The 19378-nt window shown below is 41.3% G+C and overlaps 2 protein-coding genes across 2 annotated transcripts; one reads left to right on the forward strand and one right to left on the reverse strand.

The window, feature by feature from the left end:
* Positions 1-3072: 3072 nt before the first annotated feature.
* Positions 3073-4943, forward strand: cxcl19 (chemokine (C-X-C motif) ligand 19). Its single transcript, XM_036551804.1, has 3 exons — positions 3073-3191; positions 3397-3495; positions 4640-4943. The coding sequence occupies exons 1-3, from the start codon at positions 3073-3075 to the stop codon at positions 4650-4652; spliced, it is 231 nt and encodes a 76-aa protein (XP_036407697.1). The 3' UTR covers positions 4653-4943.
* A 9107-nt stretch (positions 4944-14050) lies between these two features.
* Positions 14051-19184, reverse strand: trmt10b (tRNA methyltransferase 10B). The gene is made up of 8 exons (XM_036551566.1): positions 18746-19184; positions 18391-18499; positions 17634-17767; positions 17187-17339; positions 16661-16739; positions 15821-15888; positions 15569-15692; positions 14051-15002 (listed from the first exon to the last, which is right to left on the reverse strand). Exons 1-8 carry the CDS (start codon positions 18911-18913, stop codon positions 14881-14883), a joined length of 957 nt encoding a protein of 318 aa, XP_036407459.1. The 5' UTR covers positions 18914-19184; the 3' UTR covers positions 14051-14880.
* Between the last annotated feature and the right edge of the window lie 194 nt (positions 19185-19378).

Genomic DNA, 19378 nt, shown 5'->3' on the forward strand with positions numbered 1-19378 from the left:
TCACTGTTAAAAAGTATCATCTGTTCTTGTCACATGCCAGGCAAATGAGAGAAAAAATCTGACACGTTATTGATTGTAAACTTTTAAGATAATGAGATAATGGCAAGAGATGATTTAGATACTGTGTAGATACTACATAATAATAGGTAGTTTATGCAGATGTCTCACACTCTCTTAAATGTTATCTGAAAGTGTGTTAAAGATTTATTATCTGATGTATTGACCATTTTCAAACATATTAACTGTTCGTATATTTTGATTATGAGTAGCGTAGTGCTAAGGAGCAGGACTTGTAACTAAAAAAAATGCTGGTTTGATAGGCCCACGGGCAGAGATGGTCTGAGGAGAATCCCATGTGATTAGGAATCAGCTCAATAAGCACTTTGTCCTACACCAAAGTCATGTGTTACTGAAAGATTCCTGTGATCTGTGGCATAGAATAGGACAACTGTGAGATGTACATGTGCCGTACAATTTATTGATATAATGTTATCTGAGGGTCATAAACAGTCGAGTTGAGTTTCCTCTTTTTCTACATGGGGCATGTGATGATTCAGACTGGAGTTATGAGAAGTAACTTCTCATTTCTACTTTCTGCTAATATTTGGTAACCTCTCCGATTTAAAGTTTGTGTTCAAAGATGCTGCGTTTATCATGTTCGGTGTCCTAATCCAAAGCACTTCGTAAAACCAAAGCCTGGAAAATTACAAGATAAACACTCAGATGCAGATTAGAGTGTGTATGTGTATATAACACAAATGCATCATTCAGTCACACTACATGCACTCTACATGCAAATCACACATCAACATGCATACATTCCCGTGGGCAGTTCATCGGAGGAGTCCTAATTTCGTTAGCTGTGGGGAGAAAAGCAACAGAGGGATTACAGTAAAAAAAAAAGAGACGTGGATGAGGGGACAACCCTGGCAGTTTATGTATCAACATTCTAAGAGTGAGTTTGTTGTGCTAGTGAGATGCAATAATTACTCATCAGTACCAGGAATTATGTCCTTTAGGGACCTTCCTCAAGAAGTAACCACAATAACATATTACGATAATACTTACTTCTGTATTGACCAACCTCATGTAAACAAACTGAATTCGGAAACAATGTCATACGGCCACACAATAATGCCCAATCTTGGGACAATTTCAACCTTCTTCATCTGCTTTTCTGTCTTAATTTTCCTGACACATTATATTATCAAAAACATTGCTGCACCCCCTTTTTATGTTTCTTACCATTGGTCTCCCCCCATATTGAGCCAATAGCCGCACCTGTTCATTGTAGCCAACTGCAAGTTACTTTCTGTCCATGGCAGAAAATAGATGATAGCCATCTTGGCTGTACATGAAAGCTAACTTGCTATCTGACTAGCTAAGCTGCTAACCATACAATTCATGATAATGCCAATACATTAGCCATTAGTAAGCTAGCACACATGCTAATTCTCTAGGTGAGTCACCCCAGAAGATAATGTGGTCTTGATGTGCCATATCGAAATCTGAAATGCCAAGAACTGTCAGGGTATCTTCTCTATTATTTTAATATACCACACTTGGAAAATGTTTCAACCTCTACAAGTACAACAATATGGCATACAATAAAGACCGACAGGTAAATTACAACAATACCACCTTCATCTCCATGACCATCTCCTTGGCCTCTTGGTCAACAATTGTTGATGAATCACAATGCCACCTCTAAGACCACATACTGTTGTCATCTCTTTCCCCACTGTACTTACAATTAATAGTATTGACAGCACACCATTTTAAGACATTATACAATTTTATAATTACTGTTAGTATTTCTCTGTGTCCCAATTTGCACTTGGATGATGTCAAATGAGAGGTAAAGTTAAAAAAAAAAATTCATTGTTGCAAAATGAATCCAAAGTTCCCCCTTGGAGATATCCCAGCCTTCGACAAGGGTACCAGTCATCTCATGATTGAGGCCCGATGACACCCACCACCACAAATGTCTGAGATGCTAAGCCCCGAACGTGTGAAGACATCGTCTCATGACCGACACCCGACAAACATGTGAAATGTCGAAACTGAAAGACACAGACGCAGACGCAGACACAGACACGCACGCAGGCACTCGCACACATACACGAGCACACGGGGGGGAAAAAACCCTCCGCAGTGCGGTGAGGAGCACATGACATGTGTTGATATATATGGCGAGCGAGCGCCGGGGTGCCAGAGTCACACAGCATCGCCGGAGCTCAGAGGATCAGCTACAGCTACTGATACGACGGCAGCGGTACAGGCCACAGAATGAAGATCCTGCATTTCCTCTTTCTGCTGGGAGCCTCCTTCCTGCTCGTGCATGGTGAGATCACGGTCACATTTTACTCCTTCGCTGCTCCGTGCCACTCCACACACGTCCACATGCTGTCTCAGGCCGTGTCACAGGTCCTCATACTTCAGCGAAATATTTCCACGCATTTAACGCTCATTACCAGGTTTTACACGATATTCAGTACAAATACTCTTTTCAGACACAGTATAGACTGTGTACATCTTTGATCAGGGCTAAAACTTAACTTGGCTTTTGTCATTTGCAAGTTGCTTTGCTCAGGTTGATGTTTATTATTCTGTCTTCATTCCTAGTTTACACTAAATCACTCTGTATTATGTAATTGCTGTGTAAAAGAATTATATAGACTGTCCTTTAGCATCTTGCGTAATTACTTGGTTAACCGGACAAGTGTAGCAAATTTTTAGATTATTGTTAAGCCTAAATCAGCAATGGCACTAAATAATCCCATGGATGCAACTATAGTTGTTATAATAACTGTTGAGTTATTACAATTTAATAACAATGGTATTAAGGTAAAAATGGTCGAAAATGTATTCTGACCAAGATTTTGAAGTTCATGTACAGTACACAAAGTTTTTGTGCATTAGTAGCACATAATACTCTGTCACACTGGAAGAGCCAACGAATAATGAACATTTTTATGTTCATTATTAAAAATATATATTGTTTATATATTATGTATTATTTAAAATATATATTGTTCTAAATATCTTTACTCAGGGATGCAAACCATTGGCATGGGTTACACTGGGCACTGCAAGTGTTTAAATCATGAGCACAGACTGATTCCTGCAAGGACCCTGAGGAGCATTGAAATCTTTCCCAGAGGGCCACACTGCAAAACCACAGAGGTCATGTGAGTACCATACAGGGGGAACATTACACCACCAGCACTATGATCTATTAGAAAGAGCATGCATTTAGGAATCTCCCACTCACCCTGCTACTCTGTGTAAGCTGCTTTCAAAATTTCAAGAGCTAATATATTTATAAATCCAAAGATATTCCAAGATATACATCTAAAGTATTTTAATGCTTTGCTTTTGTGGTTTGTTCTTCAGTGCTACTTTGATAAGCGGTCAGAGAATTTGCCTGGATCAACGTGCTACCTGGGTGAAGAAAGTCGTTAGCTTCATTAAGGAGAAACGGAGACATAAAGGGTAAAAACTCATGTCCCTTTTAAATGTTAGGTTTTTCCTACAATCAGTGATGCTTTATTTTTTCTTAACCACTGAATATTATCAAAGCTACAGATACAATGCTTCATTAAGACACCTCAGGTTGGTCTACAGTATGAGAATGGAGTCCAGAAGAAGTGTGTATTTGGAGGCATCGAGCATATTAAAGCCTGCCTTATTAGGGGTTTTTACAGGGTGTGAGTGCTCTTGACACCACCGAGAGGACACAGTGCATTTCTTTCAATAATTTTCACAGATTTATGAATCGTCAAGATCCCATCAGATATACGTTAAATGATAACAAGGTAATGATTAGCATTTTTTTCCACAGAACAGCACCAGTGATAATAATTTAGATTACTATCCTCAGTTGTTAATTACATTACAATAGTTCCAATATATTAGAATTATTATTATTACACCAGTTTATTCTGTCACACTGAGACTTGGAATCCCGTTCACCTGAAAAATAATTTCAGATTTCCTGTAAGCAAGCTCAGAGTCCTGGCACGCGCTTCTGGAATCCACAGATGTGTCATCACTGTGTTCCCTAGTTCCAACGAAAGTGTGGTCTTACGCAGTTCTGGAACCGTGTCAAAGAAGTCTTTTCAATACAGCCACCTCCCAACAGCTGCACAGCTGATCATATAATTTCACTGCACAGCATACAGTTGATCCTCCGTTTTAAAGTGCACTGTTTTCTGTGACAGCTTCATGCTTGAATGCATGATTTAGTTAAAAATCTATCCAAAAAATTACAATTCATTTTCCACTGGAAACTGCATAATACACTTCACTTGCTTCTATCAATGTTGTAGTTAAATACATGTACAGTTGCACTTAGGCTGCTAGTACTTTTTTTGCATGTATGCATAAAGATTCCATTTGATTACATTCTGTAAACAGCTCAAGCCAACACTATGCAACTGTAAGCTTTAGGCTGAGCCCTACTTCTTTTGTTGGCAGCGTGGCACAAGAGCTAGAGAACCTGACTTTCAACTTCTCTTCCTTTTTCATTGTTTATTCTGCACAAGTTGACTTGGTGGTGGCTTGCTATTTCTTTTTATTTTACAGCAAATAAGCAGTAATGATGACAGGGCTGTTTGCCTGCTTTCTGTCTTCTCAGAATCCTCAGCTGAGGTCGACAGAGCAAACACACTGGGGATGGTTGAGACCGAAGTGTTTGAATGCCTGAAAGTCAAAAACTGCAAAGTCCATCCACTGTATCACCGCAAGACTGCAATCTCCCGAAGAAGGGATGGTCATCTTCTTCATTACATTGATTATACACTGAGCTCTTCTGAAGCACGAGTCGCTATGACTTCATTGACTGATAAACAAAGGCAAAACAGCTTTGCAAAGGCTTTCGGTGAACTGGGAACATGTACAATATCCACTGGTATCTCCTACTAGATACTGTGGGTCTAAACAACAACACCGTTATGAACAAGAAAACTGTATCAGTATAGCATTGTACATGCTCTCAAATGTAAATTGTGCTTAATTATCATTATTATGAGATACATTTTTGACACATACGTGAAAGTGTGAAATAAGTATTGTCTTCTCTGTCATTGATTTTGTTGTGGACATGAGTATTGTGTTTATCAGGAGCTGAAAACTGACAATGCTATGTGCTATGAGCATGTGCTTTCATGCATTCCTTTAATGAAAAGGGCCATTTTTGTCTGTGTTACTGCCTTAAATGGCAAAAGTCAAAGTGGCTCCAGTGTATATCTTTACGCATTTACGCAATTCTAAACAAGTGCAATCTTCTTTTTCTGTCATGGTGTGTGAGGAAGAGAATAAAATAAAAACTTTTACACATCCACCCTCTATTCTACTCAGAGGACTTCTTTACTGTCTTTGCCTTTTCCTTTGTGAAAACAGGAGTATAAAAATGCTTGTTTTCCAAACCAGCAGCTGGAAAATGTGAACGCTGAGTAAGTGAGGGGGGCTGGGAGCATCAGTGGGGCAGTCCTCCCTCAAGGTCATGACCTCATAGTCTACTCCCCCAAGGCCGTGCTGGTGCTGGTCATTGCACGATCTCACTTCTCCCTGCACCATCCTCTGTCCCGAAAAACACCCCCCACCGCCTCACACTTCCCACGCTGTCCCAGATTCTTCCCCTACATTCTCTGGTCGTGAGCCCGCCTCACAGTTCGCAAAACCCACCTCCCTGCATTGGGGTTACTGGAAATTCTCAAGCTGTGATTCCACTGAAGTCTGAGTTAAAAGCTTAGCGATCAGGAGTTGAAAGTGCACCAAGTGTGCTAAGGCTAATTCACGAGAACAGCTGAGTTTTTTTGCTTGATAAACCAAACACTACATCTCCTGTTGTGGAGGACAGATATTAATTTGGGATGTTTTATTGTTGAACAGCTGTGGATGTGGTCACAGGGTTCTGGGAGAGTCCCAGACTGGAATCTGTTGTGTTTATCCTTTTTCCTTTTTTATGTTTTTACATGGGCAATTGGACATTAGTCTTGTCTGACTGCAACAGTTTGTGAACTTATATGCTGACGTGAAACAAACACAACCCTCTCATATACTACAACACAGCCAATGGCAACTTTTCACACTACAAGCCACACAACACACCATAGTGAAGTGGCCACCAAATGAAGGATATGCAGTCCATTGACATAATCCAAGAATCTTGCCAACACCTGCAGAATTGCTGAGAGCTAACACCTTTCATTGGTATTACTACTTTCAATCTTTACAGTAAGCATATGATTGTAGTGAATGTTCCCCTGAGGTACTGTAGGAAGTAAACTATGGACATAGCTCTTCCTATTCTACTGAATCAAATACTGTATGACTGGAAACTTTATGGCCATGTTTCAAGATAATTTTATGATAAGGAAGTCTGTAGTGAAAAACACAAAGATCATTCTGCCCACAGTTTACAATATGACTGAGATACAATTTTTAGGTATCACATTTTTTAAATACTTACCCCCTACAGGAGACATTTGTGATACAAATTTACAGAATACAGAATATAAAGTCATTGCATAATTATGGTGCAAAAAGAAGCATAAAAAATGATAAAGATACATGAACACAAGCTGAGATTGGTGATGTCCTTATGCCTGGCAGTTCCTCATGTGACAGGACTTAATGGCTTTGGTAGCTGGCTACCAGTGTTTTATGCAGAGCTCTTCTTACATTTCATTACACTTACTTCAATAACACTACACTGTTGCAAAGTTTACGCTACACTAGCACCACACGCCTACCACAGTTGCATGATACCACACGCCATCTGTCAGTACAGGCATGTAGGTAACTGGGGGTGGACTTTGGCCAGCCGTTGACTCACAGGACTGATCAAGAGCAATGCATATAACACCCTCCATTTCCCCAGTATTACGTTTATCACCTGGAACGGAAGATTATTCATGATGTTTTAACTTGTGCAAACCACATGCTTCACCTCACGGCAACTGAACGACAAGCAAAGCTCAGTTTTGAAAACTTAATCCTCTCATAACTTTAAATTAGAGGCCATGGCATTTTACTTACATTATAGAAAAAGGCGAAATAAAAAAATAAATAAGGCTAAAAAAAAAACAAGTTGCAAGCAGGCACACTCTTTTCTGCTATTCAAGCCCAAGGGAAGGATACGCTTTGGATACAGCTGAGACAGGTGGTGACAGATTCTGGCAAAGGCTTGGAAGATGTTTGTCAAATGGTTATTGTTCATCTTCACAGTGCTGGATTTGTTTCGGCTTGTAATGAAACTGATGAGCGAGATGTGTGAGATTAATAGTGCAATTTGTTGGCCAAACATCAGATGGTGGCAAAATTGGGGGGGGGGGGGAGTCGTAGGAATAAGGCCTTTGATGAGGTGTGATCTGCTGAAAAAAAGTACAGGATGTCTCATCCTTTTCCATCACAACCGACAGAGATTGGTTGTCCATGCCATCGGCATCGGGGTGGCAGGGAACAGCTGACTTTACTTTTCGAATGGCTTGCACTATCTCTTTAAATAAACTCGAGTCACAATGGACTACATACATTACCATTGTTTGACACAGAGCTTTCACCCCTGGTCTTGTGTGGCCTTTTATCTACATCTTTTTAAAGTCTGACTGATCACTGACATGAATTTAACATTTGTTAAAAGTCCTCTGCTTTTAGTCACTGCAGAAACAGATGTGAGTTGGAAAGAGTATTTGTGGTAACAGCAAGGTAAGCAAACTGAGAATTGAAATTCTGACAATCACTACACTGCATTAATTTGATTTTTGAGTTTATTTGTACTAATAAGGTCAAAGGACATTTTTCTTTATTTCACTTTCCTTCGTTGCTTATTTATGTGTTTGCAATGAAAAATAACAATTTTAGTAGTTATTTTACAGTCTGTTGCCTGAATCCTACACGACCTCTGTCTCTGCTGGGCTAGTACTCACACAGATTGTCTTATAACATGCAGTTTTGTAAATACTAGTGAAAAAACTGTACATATTTTCATTGCTCCATCATATTGACATATATTGATATAAAATATAAAAAAGTAGATAAGGATATATAGGGTAGATATATAGATATACGCTGATGAGCCAAAACACTATGACCACTCACAGGTGAACCAAATAACGTTGATCATCTCCAAACAAGGGCAAATGTCAAGGTCTGGGTAGATTAGACAGTAAGCAAACAATTGGTTATTGTAGTCAAAGTGTTGGATGCAGGAGAAATGGGCAGGAGTAAAGACCTGAGTGACTTTGACAAGGGCCAAATTGTTACAGCCAGATGACTGGGTCAGAGCACCTCTGAAACGGCAAGGCTTGTGGGGTGCTTCAGGTCAGCAGCAGTGAGTACCTACTGACAGCAGTGTTTGGAGGGACAAACCGCAACCCGGCGACAGGGTGTTGGGCACCCAAGGCTCATCGATGCGCGAAGGCTATCCCGCCTGGTCCGAACTGACAGAAGGTCTACTGTGGCACAAGTCACAGAAAATTTTAATGATGGAGGAATGTGTGACAACACACAGTGCCTTGCACCCTGCTGTGTATGGGGCTGCGTAACCTCAGACCGGTCAGAGTGCCCATGATGACCCCTGATGGCAGTGGCCTCTTTCAGCAGAATAATGCGCACTGCCACACTGCACACATTGTTCGGGAATGGTTTGAGGAACATGATGAAGTGTTCACGGTGTTGCCCTGGCCTCCAAATTCTCCAGATCTCAGTCCGATTGCTGGACAGACAAGTCCGATCCACGGCGGCTCCACCTCGCAACTTACAGGACTTTAAGGATCTGCTGCTAATGTTTTGGTGCCAGATACCACAGGACACCTTCAGGGGTCTTGTACAATCCATGCCTTGGCGGGTCGGTGCTGTTTTGGCAGCACATGGAGGACCAACAACATATAAGGCAGGTGGTCATAATGTTTTGGCTCATCAGTGTAGATACAGATATAGATATAGATATAAATATATATTTCCAAGTATATACCATACACTTTCAGTATTTGATTTGCAATCCTTTAGGTATTAGAATACAAGCCTCCCCCCATGTCAGCTACATACCTTTAAAGTTCTTGAACTTTACAGGAAGCAAGCCTGCTTAATACTTGGAAGAAAAAACTCTCACTAAGCAAGTACAAACAGGTTATAACATGCCCCTTTCCACATTGAGCAATGAGAGTTTTACACATGGTGTATAATTTCATATCTTCATATACATGAAGATTTCAGACAAATGACAAGTCAAAACTTAAAACTAAACAGCAACATAACATTATATAGAATTTTTTGTTATATCATGTGTTGTGTTTCTGTTTAACAGTCTATGAGATGCCAAGCAATGGACACTGAAGACTTGGCAATCAATGTTAGGGGTCCCCCATGTCCCTAAAACAGTCCTAACAGCTTGCCTCAACTGATGTAGTCATGGGCTCAGGCGGTCACAGTGTCATCCATTCCAAAAAAAAGTTAATGTCTTAAAATGTTTTAATTCAAACCTGTATAAAATTAGTTTTATTCCAAGCTGTACACAAAATGTACAGCTTGGAATACGGCACGTATGGCATGTTGATGAATTAGTTACCCCAAAAGGGGCAGATCTTGTATGCTGTCTATAATACACTGTGATCAGACAGCCATTATTCAAACCACACCTGCCTCAGCAAATAATTTTCCTTCATCAGCATTATTGCCCTTACATGCATACATGCAGAAAAAGCATTTGATAGGGTAAAATTCAGTAACTTAAGGGCTGGATTTCTGTCATAAAAAATACATGCACTGCCCAGGGTCACATACCTATTCTCCAAGCAACCTTTTCCCAACAACATCAATATTCAATTTAACTCTGTGTGCACAACATTTGGAATTACAAGTACCCAAGTATCAGTTTTACCCCCAAATTTGTGGGGGGTCTTGTCCTTAAAATTTCACCTTCATTACTGGCCTTTCCAACTTAGGGTCGTGCAACTACTGTATGGTTTAAACCAGTGTTTCTCAATCCTACTCCTGGAGCCCCACTGCCCTGCATATCTTCTATCTATCCTTGCTCAAAACACACCTGATTAGTGTGATTAACATGCTCTTGATTAAATCAGGTGTGCTCAGCTAATCAAAAGTGCCAATGATGAGTTCAGTCACATAAGTAGAGCAGGGAAAGATGGAAAACGTGCGGAGCAGGGGGGCCCCAGGAGCAGGATTGAGAATCAGTGGTTTAAACCATAATGTGGTTTTGGTCTCCTGGTGTCCTACTGATAGCAGATTAGGTACTCCTTGAAACCTGTGAGACATACTATTCTCCAGTTTAACACCCATATTTCTCCGAAATCACATGTGGGATACTATACCTAACATTTTGCAGATCAGGTAAAAAAAAAATTTGGATGTTTCTCCACGGCTGCTCTACACTGCTCGCTCTCTCTCCCATATGGTAGACTGACTGGCTCAAACCCCTTTCCATGGCAGGCTGGCAATAACTGCAATCTAGGTGACATATTTGAAAAATCTGGACTCTCTTTTCAGTGTATTCTTCTTTCTTGTAATATTTAAGACTGCACTGCTCACCCCTGCAGGCTAATGGATTATCTGTACTGTTAACCCTGCTCTTAACATCATCAATTTAAAATTGTTTTCTTATAACTGTCATCAAACACAGGCTTTATGTCTTACTTCTAAGCCTTCAAGCTTTATAGTCTTACTTAAACCTTTATCCAAATGGCATGAGGAGTTAATGCCAATGCTTACACTCACTGGAGGGGGGGAGGGGGGGGGGGGGGTGACGTGTCCCCATGACACAGTTTTATGCAATTTCTAGAAGCATGCTATCCTGGACAGATCTCTCTCAGGGTGTTCATTTTGCTGGAAGTCTTCCAGTTGACTCACCCTGCCATTTCCCAGGAAGTTAACTCCTAGACAGATGACTGCAGTTAAGAAAAACAACACTTGAAGGTTCATTTAAACCCATCACAAACTATGAACACACATGGCTGAACTATATTCTGTGACCATCGTGGTGAGCTGGTGAAGTGGCTTTGTGCCAACTGGAGAGATCAAGATGCCATGTCATTTTCTGTTTTTTTTTCTCTTTCTGTTTAAGAATTTAGTGGCTTGTCCATTAAGCTTCCTGTTTACTCATTATCATCTGGTATAAATCCTTTAGTTGAGGGACACGGCACGGTGCTGACATTGATCGTAGAGTCTCTGGTAGACTAAGTGGTCATTGCTGTCACTACATCACGGCCTGGGTACTCTGTGTTCAGCTGATCCGGCTGTGGTCTGCTGTTGACTGCCTTAGGGTCACCCTCATGATTGTGCTGGCCCCTTGCCTCTCGTCCCCTAGGTATGCTGCCATAGTCCTTATCTGCTGGGACTTTTCCTTATTACGCACATGCATCCCCCTTCCCCTCTCTGTTCCCCCCTTTGTTTTTATGCCTTTTGTTTCCATTCCCACACTTAACATCCACTAATCACCGTTTTCCTATCCCTGCTCCGGGTTCCTGCCTGGAGCTGTAGCCCAAGCATCATATCCCGATTTCCAGTCCTGCTACCTCGCTGCCCTGCCCATCAAGCCAGCTGCGTGCCAAGAACCAGACATTATAGGATATATTTTATAATTACTATGTCGTTAATTACTGCTGTCTATTTAACTCAAATGTATTAACGTACATTGTACAACTTTAAGTCTCTCTCTAATTCTATCTGCCCAGTGCCGGCCAGAAGCAGATGGGCTCCCCCTCTGAGTCAGGTTCTGCTCAAGGTTTCTTCCTGTTAATTGGGGAGTTTTTCCTTGTCACTGTTGCCTTAGGCTTCCTCTGAGGGGGGTCTCAGGCCTGGGAACAATGTAAAGCTGCTTTGTGACAACTTGTGTTGTAAAAAGCACTATACAAATAAAATTGAATTGAATTGATTTGGTATGCAGTTGTGTGCATGAGCGAATTCATGTTGCCCAAATGAACTGCTGTGTTGTCCAAGTATGTGCACTGTTTTGTATTCCTTGATGGGCTCCTTCACCCTGTCTGTTTGGAACAGAGTGAAGGAGCCAATCAAGAAATACAAAATAAATATTAATTCCCAAGATATGGGAAACAAGGTATTATGCAGGCATTCAATGGTAGGCACGAGGTAAAAGGCTTTATGTAGCAAGTCTGTATGTATGGTGTATGTTCATGGAATCTCAGAGATACTGTCATGCCATCTAAACCCAATTATTGTAACTGATCACAGTGTGTTGCAGAGAACTATAAGAATAATGACCACAAACACACAGCTTTGTAATTGATGTGATACTCCCAGAAACATTTTGACAACAAGGATGTGAATAAGCAATTTCCTTAAATACCATAAGTTTCTTTTATCTGGGTTTGGGGAATAGGAAATATGCAGTTTCCTTGCCACTGGCTATGATCATAATTAGGACATGACCTACTTAGCACACTACGGAGTAAATTATACTTGTGAAGACACATTCATAAAACCAGTTGGTACAACAGTGTAGACACACAATCAAATTTAATTCCTGGAGAGGACTTCCGTTTTGACACCACTGACTGAACTACTAAACATCTGACCAGAACAATAAAGTCTGATTGGGGCAAGTATTGAAGCAATATATTCACTTTACATGCTGAAGACTAAGGAGTTCTAGCTAATTTTAAATGAGTGGTATATGCCTTTATTTTTTGATTCATTTACACTTGTAAAGATGGAGGGAATTCTTACAGCCTTGTAAGCTTGGAACCAACTGAATTTTCAGCTTTTTATATTAACTTGATGTAAGGATGTTATCTAATGCTGTATGTTTTGTTCTTTCCTTTAAGCTTGACAGTAATCCATCTGGTTTCATCACATTGTAGGAATTAATGAAGGTGTATAACATGACCCATTTGATTACTTGACTGAATAACTCAATCCTTCTATTCAGATTTAGTTAGGTGAGCAAGTAAGTGGTGCCTCATTGTGTATCTGAACATATGATATTCCTCTCATGTTACATACATGCTGTGGCAATTGCCGCTATATACTGTCATACACTTAATTAATGCAGGGACAAAGCAACATCACGCCACTTCATAACTATAGACATGACCTTAACACATTTTAGAAAACGTCTGTTCAGAACACTGCTGTTGTTAAGTGCCCACACCTTTCTGCAAATCTAAAGTTGCTTAACTATGTGCAACCTTATACTGATTTTACACCCATGATTTGGCAGAAACAAAGGACTGTTGGAATCCGTCAAATAAAATCAGAGTGAAATAGCATTCCTGATATGAAAGCACTCTTCTTCAGTTCTCTCTTAACTTCACTTAACTTCCATTTGCCTTTTAAATATTTATTAATATTTAGGATAGCATTTCATTAATTAAAATCCACAAAGCAGTCAGATGCTGCAAGCAAACAATCGAGTATCACTGACACACAAGATGTTACAAGTGCCCTTGCCTTCTTGCTCTTTCATTTGTATGCTAAAAGTAAACTAAATTTACCTGTGGCAAAAATAAATTTTATTATGAATGCAAGACACATCCCATTATGGCAACCCCAATGTGTGCTCAAATTAAACATAAAAAGCATGATCATATCCCACAAAAGAAGAAAGACCTTTGGAGCATTTGACTCGAACCTCCTGAGGAGTTGCAGTGTACATCTGCCACCTTGTGGACATTTTGGTAATACATTCCCCTGCTCATCTGAAACATTGGCATGTGAAGGCCAAATCCTTCTACACAAGCATTGAACCATTCACTCTTTGACAGATTCAGACACTATAGTTTCAAAATCAAAACAACACTGTGTAATCTTGAAGTTTTTTTCCAATTTCAGCAGAACACAATTCAGCAAGATTGTTAACAGAGAGAAAAGTACAATACAAAATTATATGAGAGTATTTCATAAAAACCTGGATAAAAAGCAGAGCAGTACCCTCTATAAGGGATATTATTCTGTACAAAGATTCCAGTGAGAGGACCAGTGCATTTCTTCCTCAGTGATGATTATTGTTAAAAGCGTGTGTCACCTGGGACCACACACACAGTGTCGGTGACACTCTTTTGGTCATGGCAAGTCAAGCACATAAACAGAACTAGAAAGGGAACAGTGAAGCTCCAGGAACCCAATAACAGAGGCTGCTAATATGTGCTGTCAATTACTGACTTGTATAAATCAACCAAAAGCTCTCACACTCCGCAGCAAAATGCTATTAATGGTTAAAATCAGTGAGTCAGTGGCGAAACATTCAATTTGGGGGCCATGAAGCCTCCCTTTCCCATGCTTAAACAGGACCCCGGGTCTCAGTTACCTGTTCGAGTGCTGCTGCTACCTCTTTCGGCAGGGACACAGTTTCAGCAACAGGGCATCTTTAGGCATAGCCATGGTAACTTCAGAGTCATTGGCAGAAGTCTTAGGCACACATTAGCAGTGTCAATGTGTGTTCAGTGCGCTGTGTATGTACCATATGGTCCTTCGAGGCAGTGTGTGTTCAGTGCGTTGTGTATGTACCATATGGTCCTTCAAGGCAGTGTGTAATCAGTGTGTTGTGTATGTCCCGTATGTTCCTCTGAGGCAGTGTAATCAGTGTGTTGTGTATGTCCCGTATGGTCCTCTGAGGCAGTGTGTAATCAGTGCGTTGTGTATGTCCCGTATGGTCCTCTGAGGCAGTGTGTGTTCAGTGCGTTGTGTATGTCCCGTATGGTCCTCTGAGGCAGTGTGTAATCAGTGCGTTGTGTATGTACCATATGGTCCTTCGAGGCAGTGTGTGTTCAGTGAGTTGTATTTATGCTTCCTCTGCTGTAACGTTTAGCAGTGTGTGGTAAGGACAGACTGAAAGCACCCAGGTGGTCTCTCCCAGACGATGCGTGTGCGGTGTGGCGTTTCAGTTCACACACTGAACGTTCAGCGCTGTGTTTCCAATGCAGAGTCCAGGACGACCATGTACCCTTTCCCTGGGGGAACCCCCGCCTGCATTGCCTGTGTCCAGCTCCCCGTCTCACAGAAAGCCAGCAGGATGTCAAACACTGGAGAGAAAAGGGGAACACGGCTGGATTACAGGGGCATTGCAGGGGTCTGACTGCACATTCAACTGCACGGCTCAGCTGTTTACTCAGTCACCTGCTCACATTCAGTTATCAAAACATGCAGACTGAGGTTTGACCAAGCCATCTGTTGATTAGTTCAGCATTCAGAAACAGGCTCACTAAGAACATGCCAAATTGGTGTCGTGACCACAGTGAAGCAATTTCGAGCATGTTTATGATGAGACATTCATGATGTGAAACACTTGATGTAACACAGGATAATTTGATTTCCACATGTGCCGTAACACATTAATCGAGTAAAGACAAAGTCTCAAACCAAAGTTGGTCTGTACACAAGTTTAAAAAATGATTTATGAAAATGGGATTTAAGACTAAAAATGTTTTTGAAAATTTGAGTGATCTGCATTAATTTTTCGGGGACAGTAGAGTATTTTACAACCTTCCCTGACTTTTCAATGTCTCTCCAGACTGAATCTTCAGGGATTTTCAAGCAGTGAGAAGCTGAAAGAACTGAGATGGGGCAGAGTGCAGGTGGTGCAGCTCACCCTGATTGATAGCCAGTATTTTGGAGTGGAAGTTTTTGGGGTTGTTCTTCTTCACCATGTACTCATCGATGGGCAGCCTGGCTGTGCTCACGTTTCTCTCCCTCGCCTTGAGGTAGCTGAGCTTCTGTGGGGTGGAGCAGATTTTTTTTTTTTGTTTTAATTCCAGCACACAGTCAAAAACACAAATAAAGGTTACTTAAGAGGTTATTGGGCTCCAGTTTTGTGTTGACGCACCTCTGGAACATGACCTACCTTCTGAATGCTTTCATCCACCAACCCTCCAAGTATATAAACCTTCTCTGCATCCACTGTCTCCAGGGCTGAGAAAAAAAAAGGAGTCAGTGTAGTATAGTGGTTACGGTGCAAGACTTGTAACCAAAAGGTTGCTGGTTCGATTCCCTGCTGTACCTGATGTAAGTTGCTCTGGATAATAGTGCCCGTAATGTTTTTCCCTGAAATTAAAAAGGAATACGCAGGTACTAAACTGGAGCACACGAAATAGCTGTCCCCTCCAGACAAAACCCTGCAATTTCCACTGCTGCAGCAAATGGAGATTTGAAGCCTGCTGGAGAATATACACCTCTAAAGTGTCGTGTTTCAATGCTTTAGAATGGGGTGTTATGAGAAGAGATGGCAATTTTTTGCTTTTCCAACAAACATAACAGGACACACGTATCCCGTGAACTGATCCCATGTAGTTGCACAGCATCTTAGTCTTAGGCAAATCAAGTGTTCACCATGTTCACCACATGATGTTTTGTATAGTACGCGTACAACTATGACATCAATCAACCATGTCGTCAATCTCATAGCGGACACTTTAAAGTGCTGGCTGCAGACACCAGAGGCAAACCTGTTCAAGAAGATGCTGACTATGGATGTAATGCCCTTCAGGGTTGTTTGCAGTTAGGACCACCACACCCACTGACAAGACTGCTTTAGACGAGACTGCTTTTTTGAACAGATCTCCCCATCTGCAGCCAGATGCTACTCAGAATGTCCACACTGCAAAAATCCTGACAGCAGCAGCACCAACGCACTTGGATCAGTCCTCAGCCCCACATGCAGAGAACACTGCTACTGTTCGCACACCTTGCTCAGCGTCTGGTGTCAGGTAGATCACGCTGTCCCCAGGAAACAGGTCCAGACAGTTTTCATCAGTGATGTCCATCTGAACGACACACAAGCATTGAACACAGTGAGTGTACAAACACAATCAGGTCAACCAGTTTTCTCACCACACTAGTTTTAGATACACAACAGGATGCACAGAAAGTTTGGTTGCATCTGTCCAAGTTTATTTTGAAACACTGCTACTGCCTGCTTATTAAGATACAGCAATATCAATTAAGGGCGGCAGTGTAGCATAGTGGTTAAGGAGCAGGACTTGTGACCAAAAGGTTGCCAGTTTGATCCCCCGCTGGGGCACTGCTGTTGTACCCTTGGGCAAGGTACTTAACCCACAATTGCCTCAGTAAACATCCAGCTGTATACATGGATAACATTGTAAACAAAAAAAAAAAACTGTAACCTATGTAAGTCGCTCTGGGCAAGAGCGTCTGCTAAATGAGTTCATGTAATGTAATGTAACGTGTCCCACGAGGCAGGGCACGCCTACCACGTAGCTGAGGAAGCCATCGTTCATCCTCACACACTCCCTGTACAGCAGGCTGCCCTCCCTCATGTCCGTCAGCAGCAAGTGGAAGGGCCTGGCAGCTTTTCGGTTGGAGCCGTACAACCTCCGTATCTGACAGGCAAGCCGACTTATTTCCTGGACGGTGAGTGAACAGAGGATTGTAACATAAGCTTAAGACCCCTAATTTCTGAAGATGCCAAAGGTCTTCATGCATGACATCAGATCCATAAACTGTTATCCTAAAAGAACATTTACCATTGGATCTCCACAAGAACAAATCAGGCAGAGGGTTGGATTCACAGATGGGCACTACCCTTGAGAAAGGCACTTCACCTAGTGTTATTAAATATCCAGCTGGGGGATGAGAGTTTTCATCCTGCCTACAGGGGCAGTACTCTCTCAGAAGGAAGGAGCGGATTTAATCCCCACCTTGTGGGACATGCAGTCCGTCATGCTGAGGTCCACACACAGCTTGGGTCCTGCCACTCTGGCCTCCGTGAGGCGCTCTTTAGTGATCGCCTTGACAACACGTTTGCTGAGCTGGGAGGCGTCCCCATGTAGGCCTGCAACACAACAATGTGAACATTTGTGAGTATTCAAACCTATGTATTATGGAACATGATATATATGTATACATCTACATTAAACATTTCCACATTTAATATGTATGATTTTCTAATATCTTGAAACATGCTTATGATATTTAAACAGATATTTAAACATTGCAGGTTTTTCAATCCCAATGACACCATCATTGCTGTACCCTGCGCAGGTTTAATACAATAAAAACAATATCACCTGTACAAATGGGTCATATGTGTATCATGTAAAAAAGAGCATCAGCAAATGTATCTGAGGTTATCTTATTCACAATAGAAAAGCATAACTCCAAAGAAATAGATGTGTAGTTTCATAATATCTTGTTACAAGGTGGCTGACAGAGCATTCTAGCACTCTCGGTCCTTTTCATCGTTATTCTTTCAAATTAATATCCTTCGATGAATTATGACAATCTTTCTACCTATTAACATAGTTAATAACATTACTAATTGTTAAATTTTGAATCATGTAGGAAATCTCCCAACAGAACGCTGGGTGAAATGCTCCATGGAAGCCACCGGGAAGCTAAGTTTGCTTCAAAGTCAGGACTACAGAAGGAATGTTAAGTGCAGCTCTGGTCAATCACCTGGCTGCTCAGCGCGGTTCAGCTTTCTCCTCAGCTTCTCCTCTTTCCTCTTGTTCTTCTTGGCAGCCAGTGTCTTCTCCCAGTTTCTCTGTTTTCTCAGGACGTTTCTCTGCTCGGCCCAACAACAAACACAGCTCTCATATGACAGCAATGATCCAGCAAGATTGTCCTCTGGAATTAATGTTCAAATCTCCACTGAGAGTGGACAGTAATTTCCAATATCAATTTTGTTCGTGAGCTAAAATGTTAAGTACCTTTTGACGTCTTTGAAAGTGTTTCTGACTAATACTACAGGAAGCTAGTAGGCAGGCTTTTCTATTTTATCAAGTGATAAATGTGGGCACTGCTTACTTACAGAACATGGGCTGTCTTCGGTACCATGGCTGACTACTGTGATGGTGTCGGGTTCGACATCAATATGCAGCAGATCAACCATGTCTGATATCTTGGTATCCTCTGTAATGCTCAGCGGGATTCCGTTACTCAGCGAGTCTCGTTCATCGATAGTTTCAGTGCTATTCATTGCCTCTGTGTAATAAATACTAATAGGATGTATCCTGATCAGTGATAAACGCAGTAGTTTCAATGAAACACTATCATATCGGTATTGCAGCCAGCTAGCTACTCATACCAAAAAGTTTCAAAATGTCGATTTGATACCCTCATTTCTATTATAAACATAGTACTTATGTTGCGCAATAGTACATTACTAACCCGGTTCTTAACATAGCACTCATGATATTTCCGAATGAACAAAAAACAGAAAATAGCCAAAGCAACATCCTACAACAACGTGTGTGTCGTTGTTGCGGCGCGCATAAACGACGTCATCAGTAAGATGATACACTTCGGCTATTTCCGCCATATTCCGCGTGTTTCCGAAAGATCCTGTTGAGGAAAAAAAAACGGTTGGTAAAAACCGGTGGAGGGAGCCTTAGCACTATATTATTCTATTTCATTGCAACGGCAACTGTGACACTGTGCCTGC

Source organism: Megalops cyprinoides, chromosome 18 (assembly GCF_013368585.1).
Source record: "Megalops cyprinoides isolate fMegCyp1 chromosome 18, fMegCyp1.pri, whole genome shotgun sequence".
NCBI classification, from domain to species: domain Eukaryota; kingdom Metazoa; phylum Chordata; class Actinopteri; order Elopiformes; family Megalopidae; genus Megalops; species Megalops cyprinoides.

What these genes read in the sequence shown, in the direction of transcription:
- cxcl19 (XM_036551804.1), top strand. Translation starts at nt 3,073, where the DNA reads ATGGGTTACACTGGGCACTGCAAGTGTTTAAATCATGAGCACAGACTG. An exon ending in TGCAAAACCACAGAGGTCAT is followed by an intron (nt 3,192 to 3,396) that starts GTGAGTACCATA and finishes TTTGTTCTTCAG; the next exon opens with TGCTACTTTGATAAGCGGTC.
- trmt10b (XM_036551566.1), bottom strand. Translation starts at nt 18,913, where the DNA reads ATGAATAGCACTGAAACTATCGATGAACGAGACTCGCTGAGTAACGGA. An exon ending in GAACCGCGCTGAGCAGCCAG is followed by an intron (nt 17,768 to 18,390) that starts GTGATTGACCAG and finishes GTTGTGTTGCAG; the next exon opens with GCCTACATGGGGACGCCTCC. An exon ending in TGGATGAAAGCATTCAGAAG is followed by an intron (nt 15,693 to 15,820) that starts GTAGGTCATGTT and finishes TCCACCCCACAG; the next exon opens with AAGCTCAGCTACCTCAAGGC.